This window comes from Hemitrygon akajei, chromosome 19, assembly GCF_048418815.1.
Source record: "Hemitrygon akajei chromosome 19, sHemAka1.3, whole genome shotgun sequence".
Lineage (NCBI taxonomy): Eukaryota > Metazoa > Chordata > Chondrichthyes > Myliobatiformes > Dasyatidae > Hemitrygon > Hemitrygon akajei.
This window is the reverse complement of record NC_133142.1, coordinates 50,417,229-50,432,658: the sequence shown is the minus strand read 5'-3', so window position 1 is coordinate 50,432,658 and position 15,430 is coordinate 50,417,229. Positions and strand designations below refer to the sequence as shown.

At 37.9% G+C, this 15,430-nt stretch overlaps 1 protein-coding gene across 2 annotated transcripts in view; it reads right to left on the bottom strand.

Moving 5' to 3' along the window:
* Positions 1–15,430, bottom strand: part of rad18 (RAD18 E3 ubiquitin protein ligase) — a 238,750-nt gene that overhangs the window by 36,694 nt on the left and 186,626 nt on the right. For both annotated transcript variants that reach the window (XM_073072485.1, XM_073072486.1), the window contains one exon: positions 1,961–2,023. In XM_073072485.1, coding sequence (XP_072928586.1) covers positions 1,961–2,023 — 63 coding nt within the window. The remainder of the gene's footprint in view (positions 1–1,960; positions 2,024–15,430) is intronic.

Below are 15,430 nucleotides of genomic sequence, written 5' to 3'. Positions count from 1 at the left end.
CCCATCTGATCCCTATTTGCAGCTTACCACCAGTAGTAGTCTTAACGACCTTATCTTTCCTGCTGGCAAATGTTCATTGGGTTGGAGTTAATCTTCCCTCCTTACTCTCTTCAGCCACTCTTCCTTCGCTGAGCTAAACACACTTCCGAGTCATAGCTTATAATCAGTGAATCAACATTCTTCTCATGGATGATGACTCAGAAAGCACCTCAATTAGTGATACATTCCACTATGTTGTCTATTTAGTCTTTTGTGGACTTGACATAACGTCCACTTTTTTATTTGTTTATATTCTTTGCTTAAGTACTTTAAAGTATTTCACCCTACCTGCCTTTGTTATAAGAGCCATGCTTGTCCACATTCTGGACTGATGTCCAGGCTTTAGTTAGGTACAGAAGTTGTTTGTTTACCTAGATGCTGTTTGGATTAGAGGACATGTGCTATAATGGAAGATTGGACAAACTTGTGTTATCTTTGTCTGGAGCAGCAGAGCCTGACAGAAATCTGATAGAGGTTTATAATCTTATGAGAGGCATAAATGGAAATAGACAACCAGTACCTTTTCCCCAGGGTTCAAATATCTAATACCAGAGGGCATGAGTTTAAGGTGAGTGTGGGTAAATTCAAAGGAGATGTGAAGGGCGAGATCCCCCCCCCCCCACACCGAACTTTGTGGTGATGGTGACAAATGCAATATGGGTGCTCAAGAAAAGAAGCTCTTAGATCGGCATTTGAATGTGAGGGATAGGATATGTGGATTGTGTAGGCAGAAGGCATTAGTGTAATTGGGCGTTTGATTATTAACGTAATTAATTTGGCATAATAAGGTGAGACGAAAGGCCTGTTCCTGTGCTGTTCTATTTTTATGTTTTAAATTAAACAAGATCTGCATCTTGTTATGCCCGCAGCCCCCACCTTTGTGAGAATCGCAAGAGCACTAGTGGGTTGGGTCAGAGGACCCAGGAAATGGGAGAGAGACGTGCAGAATGCCTCATTCCCCAGCGATGCAAAGTAACGCGACATTGGCCATTGTCTCTTGGAGACACATTTGTGGATTGGGGACTATGCTACGTGCAAGCCCTCGGGCAAAGTGGGCTGGTTGAGAGAGAGATTGCATCACCCCCAACCTGATTGACATCTACTACCCTGCAAGTCAGGATAAAAAGAGGGGCTGTAGGGACGGCCCCTCAGATGCACCAGAAGAAACGCTAGCGATCCCGTAATAGCTGGAAGCCATTTGAAGGAAGCCACGTGCGTTCGGTTCCCTTGCCTGGGAGCCGGTGGCTGGTACCATGGAAAACGATTTTTGAACTAACAACGAGGAACCAACTCCCCCGACTCAACGGATTGGCCTCATAAAAGACCCGGGCAAGTTTCTTTCTCAAAAAAATCTCTCTCTCTCCAACAATTGCAAACCCAGCGGTCCCCAAAGGCAGAAGCCTGCATGAACTGAGTGACTTTTATATTTCCATCGGACATATTTCCATCCTAGACAACGATAGAGCTATTTCTTATTGATCATTATTATATCCGCGCTTTTAGATTTAGTACTGACTACGTCTATTATCTGTATGTTTGCGTTAATCTTATTTTTGTGCCTCTTTATCAATAAATACTTTTAAAAATAGTACCATCAGACTTCAACGGACCACTCTATCTTTGCTGGTAAGTGACCCAGTTACGGGGTATGTAACAATCTATAATTACTGCATTGTGAATCCTCATCTGTAACCCCCTTTTAAACCTATCTTCATAAAGTTCAGCAGCATGATACTACACAGCTGAAGAACCAGAATGATTGCCAATGAAATCAAGTTTTTCGTAAGTAGTTACCTGCCTGTCTACTTCAAATACGTTTAATGTAAAGAACATTCACTCATTAGTCCATAGAAAAATTAAGGGATGGAACTTAAAAATGAAAAGCAATTCCCTCCATGAAAAGCTGAAACAGTGTACTCACATATCTGTTGATTCTTCAGGCTCCTGGGAATATTCAGGATCTCTGCAAATATCAGAGTCAGAGCTGCAGAAACAGAATAAATGGATTGAATTGAAACACAGAATCTAATTGAGCACTATTCTGTATAGTCAAACTCAAAATTACATGTGAATATTTCCAGAAGGACTTGACAGTGTTTTACTTTCTAAACAAGAACAGCACTTCATGTGATGAGGAAGCGCATCACAGAAATGATAGTCATAGATCAATTGGGATTCATCCTCTCATGCTAGCCACAGACTCATTTCGATCAGAGCTTGGAGGCATTGAGCTACTGCTCAAAATATTGCTAATCTTTTGAAATATGGATAGAAGGTTTGGAGTGTTTAACATAACCTTGCCTTTCCTTAATCCTTCAAATAGTGATTTTCCAACTAATGAACAGAACCTCAATTGATTACTTTCTAAAATTAAAAGCCATTGGGTTCCTGACGAAGGGTCTCGGCCCGAAACGTCGACAGTGCTTCTCCTTATAGATGCTGCCTGGTCTGCTGTGTTCCACCAGCATTTTGTGTGTTGTTTCAGTTACCAAGGTCTAGTTGGCAGCACTCTGGCCTAAGTTAAAAGCTGAGAGTTCAAGACACACAGCAAACTTTTGAGCCCAAAATCTAGGCCAACATTTCAGAGTGGAACTGAGGAAATTCTTGCACTGTTAAAGGTGGGTCCAATGTTGTATCATGTCTCTATGCATCCTCACAGCTGGAAATTAATGAATACAGATTTGAATAAAGAGCAATGGAGTTTCAGCATTCTGGCCAATGGTTAAGTGTGCATTGATTAGTTGGGAGGGGCGAAATATTGACTGGCAGGTAGTGTGACCTCCGACCAGGTGAGGGCAGTGCTGTCACGTGACAGGCACGGCTCTCTGGTTACACATGGTCTATCCAGAAGATGTCAACCAAAGGAGCATTGTACACAGGGAAATTTGAGAAAGTGATTATAAAAAGCTATGGGATCTAGGCATAAATAGAAGCATGAAATACATGTACCTATAAAACACTAGTTGATGGTAACTAGAACATTGCTCACAGTTTAGGCATCACGTGTTAGGAAAGTTGTGAAGGCCTTACTGAAGGTGCAAAAGAAATTTACCAGAATGATTTTGAGTTGTTAAGACTTCAATTATGCGAATGGACTAAAAAACATATTCACCTTGGAACATGGAAGCTCAGAGGAGAACCAACAGGAATGTTTAAAATCATGAAAGATGTCAAAGCAGATTTAGAGAAACTGCTCCCATTGGTGCAGGGGCTGAAGAGCCAGAAACACAGAGTTAAAGCTATTGGTAAAAGAAAAGAAAAAAATAATTTTACACAGTAAATGGTTTAGGGTCTGTAATGCATTGCCAGGGAAACTAGAAGTAGAATCAGTTGCACTTTTTAAAAGGGAGCTGGGTATGTATCAGAAATGAAAGAGGAGAGAGACTAGTTAAACTACTCTTACAAACAGATAGTATGAGCACAATGGACCAAATAGGTTCCTTCTTGCTGTAGCCATTCTGAGAATTTTGCCAGTTTATATTTGCCAGAATGTGCAGGCAATTTATATTACAGTACTGTTATATTTTCTCACACATGCTCTTATCCCCAGCACAGTCTGGTCATTGATGCAAACGGCATATTTCACGGTATTTTTCAATGTTTTCAATGCTTGTTATAAATATCAAAAAATGGTTTTCAATTTTGCTTCATAACTTTAAAGAATGAACTATGGAGTATAAATTTCTCAATTCCCAAAAGAAAATCGTATCTTAATTAAAGTTGACAGCATCTTACAAAACTGATTAAATCTATGTCTGCAACTCTTTCTCTCAAGATGCATTAGCTAAGTGTGATGTGATGCCAATGAACTTAGATCAAATTTCGAAAAGACTGTAATATGAACAGTCACAGAGTTTTGATTATAATTTTAAATGGTGTCATTCTGTGGTAGAAAAGGATTGAACTCAATGCGACTATTAGCTAGAGATTTATTTTTCTGAAACGAGTAAGGCAACAAAGAACAAAGACTACCTTCATTGAAATCAGAAGCTAGCAGAAGTTATTGAATTTTCACAGAAGATGCAAGATTTTTTATTGTAATTCTTCAGCACACGAAGTGTAAAGACCTTCACAAGTCTTCCAGAGCCTGCTATAGTGAAGCATCCCCACAGCATGATGCAACCACCACTATGCTTCATGGTAGGGATGGTACGTTTTTGATGATATGCGTTGTTTGGCCTACACCAAACATAGTGTTTAGTCTGATGGCCAAAAAGTTCAATTTTGGTTTCATCAGACCATTGAACCTTCTTCCAGCTGACTTCAGTCTTCCTCATGCCTTCTGGCAAACTCTAGCTGAGATTTCATGTGTTTTCAGCTGGTGGCTTTCACTTTACCACCTTCTAGAAAGCTGTGATTGGTGAAGCACCTGGGCAACAGTAGTTGTATTGGCAGTCTGTCCCTTCTCAACCACTGAAGCTTGTAACTCCTGCAGAGCTGTCATGGGTCTTTAGCTGGCCACCCTCACTAATCCCCTTCATGGTCACTCTGTTTTTTAGGACAGCCTGCTTTGGGCAGATTTACAGCTGTGTCATATTCCTTCCATTTCCTGATGATTGATTTAACTGTGCTCTAAGGGATATTCAGTGACTTGGAAATTTTCCTGTATCTGTCTCTTGACTGAGCTTTTCAATAACATTTTTGTGGAGTTGCTTGGAGTGTTTTTTTGTCTTCATGGTGTAGTTTTTGCCAAGATACAGACTCACTAGCAGTAAGACCTTCCAGATACAGGTGTATTTTTACTACAATCAATTGAAACACCTTGACTACACACAGGTCTCCAAAAACTGATCTCCATTTAACTAATCATGTGACTCCTTTTCTTTCTTTTTAAATCTTTTTATTAATTTTAAGAAAAACATAAGTGAAATATGAATACAAAACGTTTGAGAGTACATAATTAATAGTTTAAATAGACAATCAGATATGTAATAATCAATATATAAGGTCTCCCAAACTCATAGTATTAATGTAGAAGAATCGAAAAAGAGAAAAAAAAAACCCAAAAAATCTAAAAGAAAACTTAAAAAAAAACTAACCAACATGGGCAATTGCATAATGTTAAATACATACAGTAGTGCCGATAACTCCAAACCTCCATACAAATAATTAAGGATAATAACAGAAAGGTTTAGGATCAGACCATTTAACTCATATGAAAATGTTGAATAAATGGTCTCCAAGTTTCCTCAAATTTAACTGAAGAATCAAAAACCACGCTTCTAATTTTTTCTAAACTCAAACAAGAAATAGTTTGAGAAAACCACTGAAATACAGTTGGAGGGTTAATTTCTTTCCAATTCAGTAAAATAGATCTTCTAGCAATTAATGTAACAAACGTAATCATTCGTTGAGATGAAGCGGATAGACGATTATTGTCTGTCATTGGTAAACCAAAAATTGCAGTAAAAGGATGCGGTTGGAAATTGATATTTAAAACTCTTGAAATAATATTAAAAATATCTTTCCAATAATTTTGTAAACAAGGACAAGACCAAAGCATATGAGTCAATGAAGCAACATCAGAATGACATCTGTCACAGGTTGAATTAACATAAGAATAAAATCGAGCAAGTTTATCTTTAGACATGTGAGCTCTATGTACAACCTTAAATTGTATTAGGGCATGTTTAGCACAAATAGAGGACGAATTTACCAATGATAAAAAATTTTCCCATTGCTCAGTAGATATAGGACAATGCAATTCTTCTTGCCATTCCTTCTTAATTTTTTCTGATACATCTGGCTGTACACTCATAATCATATTATAAATGATAGCTACTAAACCCTTTTGACAAGGATTGAGGGCTAAAATTCTTTCTGTAATGTCCAATGGACATTCTTTTGAAAAAGACTTTAATTCATTATACAGAAAATTTCTGACTTGCAAATATCTAAAAAAATGGGTTTTAGGTAAATTATATTTATTAGATAGCTGTTCAAAGGACATAATGTTATCATCCAAAAACAGATCACGAAAACATGTTATACCTTTTGTTTTCCATAAAAGAAAAGCTTGATCTATAGATGAAGGCCGAAAGAAGTAGTTAGATATTATAGGACATGACAGCATAAACTTATTCAAGCCAAAAAATTTATGAAATTGAAACCAAATTCGTAATGTATACTTGACTATGGGATTAGTTATCTGTTTATTCATTTTGAATAACGAAAAAGGAAGTGAAGATCCTAAGATTGAGATCAGTGAAAAATCTTGCACAGATTTACATTCCAAATTTACCCATTGTGGGCAAGCAGCTGTAGTCGATTCTTGTGTCCAGAATATTAAATACCGTATATTAACTGCCCAATAGTAAAATCTTAAGTTTGGTAGATCCGGAGAATTACATGTCGTGATTTCAAACTTGAATCAGACCGAAAACGGGAGACACGGTGTGCCCGATCGATTACCGGGAGAGAGTCCAGTACCTCTGGACCCAAGACATCCATTAGAAATTTAGAGAAGAAAACGGTAAGATCACCGCTCTCAAATTTTTCCAGAATCCCAATTAATCGAAGATTTTGTCTTCGAGAGCGATTTTCCAAATCAGTAATTTTAACTTTATAACGATCCATCTGTTGAGAAGTCAAAGTTTGCTCTTCTTGTATTTTTTCAATTATACGATCTTTCTTGCGAGCGGCTTCTTCAAGAGCCAAAATACTTGCTTGTTGTTTTTGTGATTCCAGTGAAAGTGTCTGGAGCTTTTCTTCAACCAGTTTCAAACGCTCATCAAACCGAAAAAGCTTTACGGTTATTTTTCTCTCCAGTTCTTCAAATTTGTCTTCTATAAGCTTCACAATTGTTTCTAAACTTATCGGTTCTTTCGTCTGTTTCGATTCTTTTGCTCTAGACATTTCAGCAAGTTGAGAATAATTCAAATAGTTAAAAAGAAAAATTCTGTATGTTTAGACCCCTTTAGAATAAGTATAAGAAGATCCTTTAAGGGGTGTTTGTAGGTTAAAAAGACGTAAAAGGTTTGGAGCAAAGCCTAGAAGTGGTTTACTCCATGAGCGCCATCTTGAGACTCGTGACACCTAAAACTAATTGGCTGCACCAGTGATGACTTGGTGTGTCATATTAAAGGGGGTGAATATTTATGCAACCATTTTTTAATATTAATTTAGATCACTTTGTACAGATTTGTCTTTACTTTGACACGAGTCTTTTTCTGTTGATCAGTGTCAAAAAAGCCAAATTCAATCCACTGTAATTCAATGTTATAAAACAGTAAAACATGAAAACTTCCAAGGGGGTGAACACTTTATATAGGCACTGTAACCAATTCATTCCCATTTCATATATTCATGAAACTTTGTAAATTCTACCTTCTCTGGAACAAGTCCTGTTTATCAGAGATTTAAAGTGATATACAGTTATAAGCAGACATTGAGAGCTTTGTTTATTTATGTTCATCACCTGGAATTAATCTCAAGAGGCAAAGAAAGCATTTTACACTGAAAGCAATAACACAAATATGGTATCACATTGCTGTATACAGCTACGGGGAAACAAATTTTTCTCAGGGTATATTGTAAAACGATTCAATAGGTGCACACCCACTGGGCAGATTACATTCATTAGCCGCATTCCTGTCAAAAGCCCTGTCTGAAGGTTATAGTTTGGAAAAAATGTCCAAGTTCTTCAGAGGAAACGTAGGAGCTAATCTCAGAGCAAAGCTATCAGGAGGGTGGAATAGAAGAGGTTGTTGCTATAGAAGAATATAAACGCAAAAGTAATTTTTAATTCAAGATGCTTAGGGAATAGAACCCAACATTGGTTATTAAGAACATGATGCATGGCTGGGTCCAAACAAATTTCAATCAACTCACACAAAATGCTGGAGGAACTCAAAAGGTCAGGCAGCATCTTTGGAAATGATTAAACAGTCAACATTTCGGGCTGAGACCCTTCTTTAAGAGAGTAAAGGAATGACAAGATGACGGAATAAACAGAAGGGTCTCTGCCCAAAATGTCAACTGTTCATTCATTTCCGTATGTGCTGCCTGACCTGCTGATTTCCCCCAGCACTTTGTGTGTGTTGCTCTGGATTTCTAGCATCTGTAGAATCTTGTTTAAAAATTGAGTCAACTAAGGTTTCTGCTAGATGAATGACAGGAGCCGGTCCAGAAAGATATTGAATTGTTTGAACTGAGAGATGACACAGGCATGAGTAAAGAGTTTTAGTGGTGGTATGGTGGAAGTAGAAGCAGCCCGTGTTATTACTTATATCAACATCTCTATAACCAGGGAACACAAGGTCAATTGTAGAATCTCCATCACTCTCTGAACAGTCTAGATCGGATGTTAAAATTGAGACCTTTCATGGAAGGACATTTGCTCGATATATTGCGTTGTAGTAAGATTGTACATGCGGATTTGCAGTCTGGGTTTATAACTTCACTATGAGCAAAAGGGAAGCCTCAAAATCTAGTTTATCTCCTCAGTGCTACAATATATGAAATTAGGTCCCGGTATATAATTTTGCAGAGAAAACCAATGGAATGACAGGATTACATCCTCAAAATACACTAGTTAAGGTCCTAAACTATCCTACAGGATAAAAAATGACTTTCGTTTACTTTATTACTGTGCTGTTTAACAGGAAAAAGGATGGGATTGTGGTATACATTCCTCAAACACAAATGTATATTTTGTGCAACAGGAAGTCAATGTCACCTGCAATCACATTGGCGTATTTGATCACCTGACTGTCCTATCCCTGACATACAATCAGAGACTGAGGACCACGGAACCACTGGTGGGGGATGCGAAGCAATAGTCAAGGGAGATAGAAGAATGCTTACAGAACTGCTTTGAATTGGTGGACTGGACCATAGTCAAGGATCCATCTATATATCCAATTGAATAAGCCACAGTCATCACCAATTTTATGAAGACCTGTGTGGGTGAGTACGTGCTTTTGAGATCAGTCTGTCTTTCTAATATTGACTCCACTTGTCACTTACATTATCAAAGATTCAAAGCACATTTATTATCAAAGAACTTATAAATTATAAGTCTGCTTATAGGCAGCCACAAAGCAAGAAATTTGAAAAGACTGAAAACCACTGAGCAGAGAACGAAAGAGAAAATAACTTTGTGCAAAAAAGAGAAGCAAGCTAACAACATCCCAAACCAGGAGTCCCAGAACAGCTCCCTGAGCAGTCAGAATAGGCCCAAGCCAAACTCCGGTCCCCAGTTTTCACACCAGTGGAGCAGAAGCACACAGTAGCCAGATCAGTTCACAGCTGCAGAGAAAGGAATAAACATTCGTGGGAGACTGAGAGAAATCAGCCCGACCCTCGCTTCCACAACTGACACTTGGGCTTCCAATCTATCTGGCACGGTATTTAAATTGTCCAAGCACCAAGCAGTGCCACATTCTAGGACTCAGATCCAGGCACCCTGATATCCCTGGGATGCTCTGCCCGAAGCCACTCTCAATCTCACCAAATCAGCTCGACCTCAGAGCGATCCAACCTCACACCTGAGTTAGGTGGATAGGCATTGAAAATCTTCCACATCAACTCCTCTCCAAATTCCTCACTCCATCTATGGTAGCAAAATGAACTCCATCTATGAACCTGACAGCTCGAACACATTGTGCCCCGCAATGCCCCAGAATGTTTCATCACCAAATCAAACTTGCCTCCACCTGCCTCCTCACTGTCTGCGGTAGTAGTTTGCCACAATTTGTTTCATGAAAGACGTTATAAGCAATGCTTTTAGTCAATTCTCTTGCCTTATGATTTACCAGTAAGCTGTCACACATCTTCGTTAGTGCCATCTTAAACCAGAAGTTGGTCTTCACATATTATCCACCAAATATCAACTATATACCTGCTTTTGCCTCTTCATTTTATTCTCATCCTCAGACGAGGTATTTTAGTTTTTTGTTGTTTTATGTTTTTCCATGTAGGAAGGTAATTAGACAGTATACAAACAGTTTCTTTTTAAAGATTGTTTCATTGCCTGAATATCTGCCAATTGCTGTTACCAATTTACTTTGCCCACATTAATTTTTAATCCAATGAAACTGCCACTCCAATTATTTTTTGGACTCTAGATTGTGTTTTGCTCCACCAATAAGCTCGTTCATATCATAATTTTTGTGAAGCTAAACTTTAGCTGCTTGATGCACCTTATTCACTTGATCGCTTTGAGTCAGAATTGCTCATAAGAAAGTTTTCCTGAAGAGAACACTTTACCTTTTTAATCTACCATATCATCACCATATTTATCTTATCCCTCTTCTCTCCATGTGAATATCTAAACTAAGTCATGTCAAGAATGACATGGCAGCGGGTTCTACACTCTAACTATTCTAAACAAGGAATGTTTACTCTTTTCTCTATTCAGTTTTATAGAAAGTTAGATAGAGGTACAGTATTTATAGCTCAAAGATTCAGATTATCCCACAAGTAGGACTTTTCTTTTCACTTACTACCGATCCAATTTAATCGCATAATACAAAGTAATGTTATCTATAGGACTCTTAGCTTACAGAAAAAAATCTCCAACCAGTTTAATATTTCTTAACTTATAATCTTTGTTTGGGACCTACTTATAAATCTTTATTTTGCACATTATCCAGCATTACTCTTCTCTTATTAACTATAAAAACCAGAACTGTCCATAACTGAACCCTGATCTGCTTTTATAAATGTTATAACTTAACAACTTACAAATTCCTTTAAAAATAAAATCTCAATGCTTTGTTCATACTTCTAGCTCCAACTACTGACTTATGAGGCTACTTTTAATGATTTGCTCACCTGGATATCTAGATTACTTTGCTTCTGCTGCCGAATTACTTACTTTTAACATTTCAGACTGAGACGCTTCATCAGGATCATGAGTCCTGATGAAGGGTCTGAGCCTGAATGTTGACTGTTTATTTCTCTCTTTTGGTGCTGCCTGATTTGCCGAGTTCCGGCAGTATTTTGTGTTTGTTGCTCTGGATTTCCAGCATTTGCAGAAACTGTGTTTACCATTCTCTAACATATTTCGATCTACACACCAACCATTTCTAGCCAATAATGCTGGCAAATTCAAATACCATTGATTAGCTCAAAACTGTCCTCAAAATGATATGAGGAAAGTTCCAGTGTCTTAGAAGTCTATCTAATACCAAGAAATCCCTCCCCTGCTACAGTAGTACCTTCATGAAGCGGGCAGAAACTTTAGTGAGCAGGAAAGAAATTTCAAAAACATGAATCCGAATCCCAGCTATTCTGCTTAGGCTTATTTTTCTGATGAAAGAGATATGATCTTTAATTTAGTACTACACAAGCAGTTTCACTTTCATTACATTATATTATGATTAGATAAGGCACAATGACTGTAACCATGGATGATATTTTTAAATACCCTGGAGCTACAATTATCAAAACATGACAAGCAAATTGACCATATAAATCATTTTATGTTGGAAATTCAAATTTCCACAATGTATTAAATTAAATGTTCTGAACTATAAAACAAAATATTGTCTGTGCAAAAGTGATTATTTCAGAAGCCAGTATTACTTAATTAATCAGTGATCTTTACAAAGTACATATATAAACTGCATGGAAAGATATGAACTAACACAGGCCTATCCTTTTTAGAGAGATTGAACATACCTACGCACTTTCCCCATAGCCCTGTTCCTGTTTTCTGATTAGGCAACATCAGAGAGAGAAGCAATATGAACCATCTGTTCTGTACAATATCAATTTCAGATTACTATGCAAGAACATAATTAAGCTCCTGTCAAATATCACATCCACATACAAGTCACATAACAGATGAGAAGTTTGCTGATGCCTGTTACAACTTTTTACAGTCTGGACAAAACAAGGGGTAAAACAAATATTTGAAGTGACAATATAAATTTGACATACAGTCACCTTTTGAAGTGGTTACTATGTTGAAATTCAGCAGTGTCAAAATAAATGACAAAGACGATCCATTCAGGATCAGATGGAGTACTGGCGTGAGTTTCATAAAGGGTACAAACATAGACATGGATCAATTGAGCTCTAATTAAATTTTATGACTACGTTATTTCACATTAAGTTTGAGAGTGCAGGTTACAAACCAAATCAAACTCTACCCTAGCCTTCAGCATATTTTACTTATTTTGCATATAATAGGCTGTATTGTCCAAGCACACATCAGCTTGGATTTATCTTTAATTCTGGTTGCAAGGTGGCTGGATTTGCAAAATAATTTACTAACCGATGAGCCACCTTCCATGCAGTCATTCACCAAATCACCCACATTAGCAGCTGGTTACCACAATTAAGCACTCAGCTCTGCTAGAACTTTTTAGTCTAACTGGACATTTTAATAGTGAAAGGCATCTAGCTGAGTGTGACCAGGCCTTTTCAAATGGTTTAATCTTTGCTTCCCTTAAGTCATGGAAATCCCAGGAGAGTTTCTCACCTACATTATTTGGGTTGGGGAGCAAATGAAAATATACTCAACCCCAAAAATAGGCACAGCTGAGAAATGTTATCTCATTCGCTTGTGAAATATGGAAAATGATTTTTATCAGTGGTCACATACTTCTAGGTGTACTGATCAGCACCACAGTGTTGACCCAGCAAACCCTGCAAGGAGTTTAGCAGTCTAATCAAAGAAACTGAGCGGCATAGATTGCAGTACCATCTTTGCAAAAATTGATGGGCAGACATTACGTTGTGTGATCCAACCATTGTAGTTGTACAGAAATCAAGCACATCTCCATTTTGTTTTGATAGAACAAGAAGCATATGATTTAACAATAAATTCCAAATACCATTACTTATTTGGATAGGAATCCTGCCCATAATTCAGCTCAGTCACTCTTTCCATGCCAAGGTCAGCACTTATTTTTTACATTTTTATTGGAACAAGGATGACTCATGAATTGGCTGATTAAAGAAGAAAGCAACCAGATATTGCTGAGCAAATAATTTTGTTCTTGGTGATTTTGATTGAGTTTCCATGAGTGAACCAAGTCTCCTGAGAACTCCATCTGTGGCATTTAAGGTAGATTAGCTCAAAATTAAAAATAAATCTGAATCACCACGAATTACTTATAGGCTTATGTGGGTTACTTATCACATCTCAGAGGAGTGAAAAGACCACTAAATAGAATAAAATCTGTATCCGGGTTTACTTAGAAGCAAATTATACAATTAGAAATTATCCTGCTTCGAACAGAGGAGGCTTAAAAATCATTAGCAAAATATCAGGGAATATAAGATCATACTAGAAGAACAGAGTATACTAGAAGAACAGAATTAGGCCATTTAGCCCGTCAAGTCTGCTCTGCCATTTCATTATGGCTGATCCAATTTTCCTCTCAACCCCAGTCTCCTACCTCCTTCCCATATTCCTTCATGTCCTGACCAATCAAGAATCTATCAACCACTACCTTAAATATACATAAAGACTTAGCCTTCACAGCTGCCTGTGGCAACAAATTCCACAGATTCACCACTTTCTGGCTAAAGAAATTCCTCCTCATCTCTCTTCTAAAAGGATACTTCTCTATTCTGAGGCTCTGTCCTCTGGTCTTAGACTCTCCCATCACAGGAAACATTCTCTCCATATCCACTCTATCAAGGCCTTTCACCATTCGATAGGGTTCAATGAGGTCACCCATCATTATTCTGGATTCCAGTGAGTACAGGCCCAGAGCCATCAAACTTGCTTCAATTGATAAGCCAGGTTCAATCCTGGTATAATTCTTGTGAACCTCCTTTGAACCTTCTCCAGTTTCAACACATCCTTTCTAAACTAAGGGGCCCAAAACTGCTCATAATACTCCAGGTGAGACCTCACTAGTGCTTTATAAATTCACAACATTACATCCTTGCTTTTATATTCTAGTCCTTTTGAAATGAATGCTGACATTGCATTTGCCTTCCTGACTCAACCTGCAAATTAACCTTTAGGAAATCCTGTGCAAGGACTTCTAAGTCCCTTTGCACCTCAGCTTTTTGTATTTTATTTTCATTTAGAAAGTAGTCAACCCTTTCATTTCTTCTACCAAAGTGCATGACCATACACTTCCCAACACTTCCATTTGCCATTTCTTTGCCCATTCTCCTAATCTGTCTAAGTTCTTCTGTAGCCTTTAAACTTTCTCAAAACTACCTGCCCCTCCACTCATCTTCATATTGTCCATAAGCTTTGAAACAAAGCTATCAATTCAGACAGACAGACATACTTTATTGATCCCGAGGGAAATGGGTTTCATTACAGCCGCACCAAGAATAATGAAGAAATATAGCAATATGAAACCATAAATAATTAAATAATAATAAGTTAATCATGCCAAGTGGAAATAAGTCCAGGACTCAGGGTGTCTGACACTCCGAGGGAGGAGTTGTAAAGTTTGATGGCCACAGGTAGGAATGACTTCCTATGCCGCTCAATGTTACATCTCGGTGGAATGAGTGTCTGGCTGAATGTACTCCTATGCCTAACCAGTACATTATGGATTCCATCATCATAAGAGGAGAATATTATTCCAGGCAGCTAATTTCCATGTGTTAGGGCTCTTAGTCAGAATTGAAACGTTAACTCTGTTCTCTTTCCCACAAATAGATGGTATACTGAGTATGTCCAATATTTTCTATTTTTGTTTTAGATTTTTAGTATCTACAGTATTTTGATTTTCACTTATTTGTAAATCGCACTGCTTCAACATCACACTCACCAAGTAAGGTTTGCACTTTCCTCTCAACGAAAGCTTGGTTCCAATGCCCCTTTACCTCACCAGGGCTCCAGTTACTGCTTTTTTAAAAATTCACCAGGACTCTGGTTCCCACTTTTCCAGCTACTTTTTGGGGCCTTTGTTCCTGCAGACTTCTTTTGAGATTTACCAGGTTCACTAAAATGTTACTGAGTAACACTGCTCACAGTGAATTGGAAGTGTATTGAAGTATTAACAAATAACTTTGATAGCCTAGAAAAAACACTGGTCCTGCACTACTAAAATCCCTAGCATGTTAGATCAACAGAGATTTACTGCAGCATCCTTTTACAGAAAAAAAAACAATCACGACATGCTTCATGACCTCAAATATTGAGGTCGTGGCATTGAGTCTCAATATTCTTGCAGAGAGAGAGAAATCAGCAAAATCTCCTGCTAGTGTTCATTATTAATCAATCTTCAACATCTTTGGAACCATACATACCTGCAAAACAAGATAAGGGCCCACTGGAGCTAATTGGCATGTCCCTATAATGCCACAAATGTTCTAGATTACAGTCGCTCCCAAAGTGGGTGATATCCCCTCCCTGGGGGTGATAGAGAGGGCAGTGGGGGGAGGGTGTTCAGTAGCAAGGGCATCAGCTAAATAATCACAGGTTTAACAAGAAATAAATTATTTATTATAGCATTTGATCCTC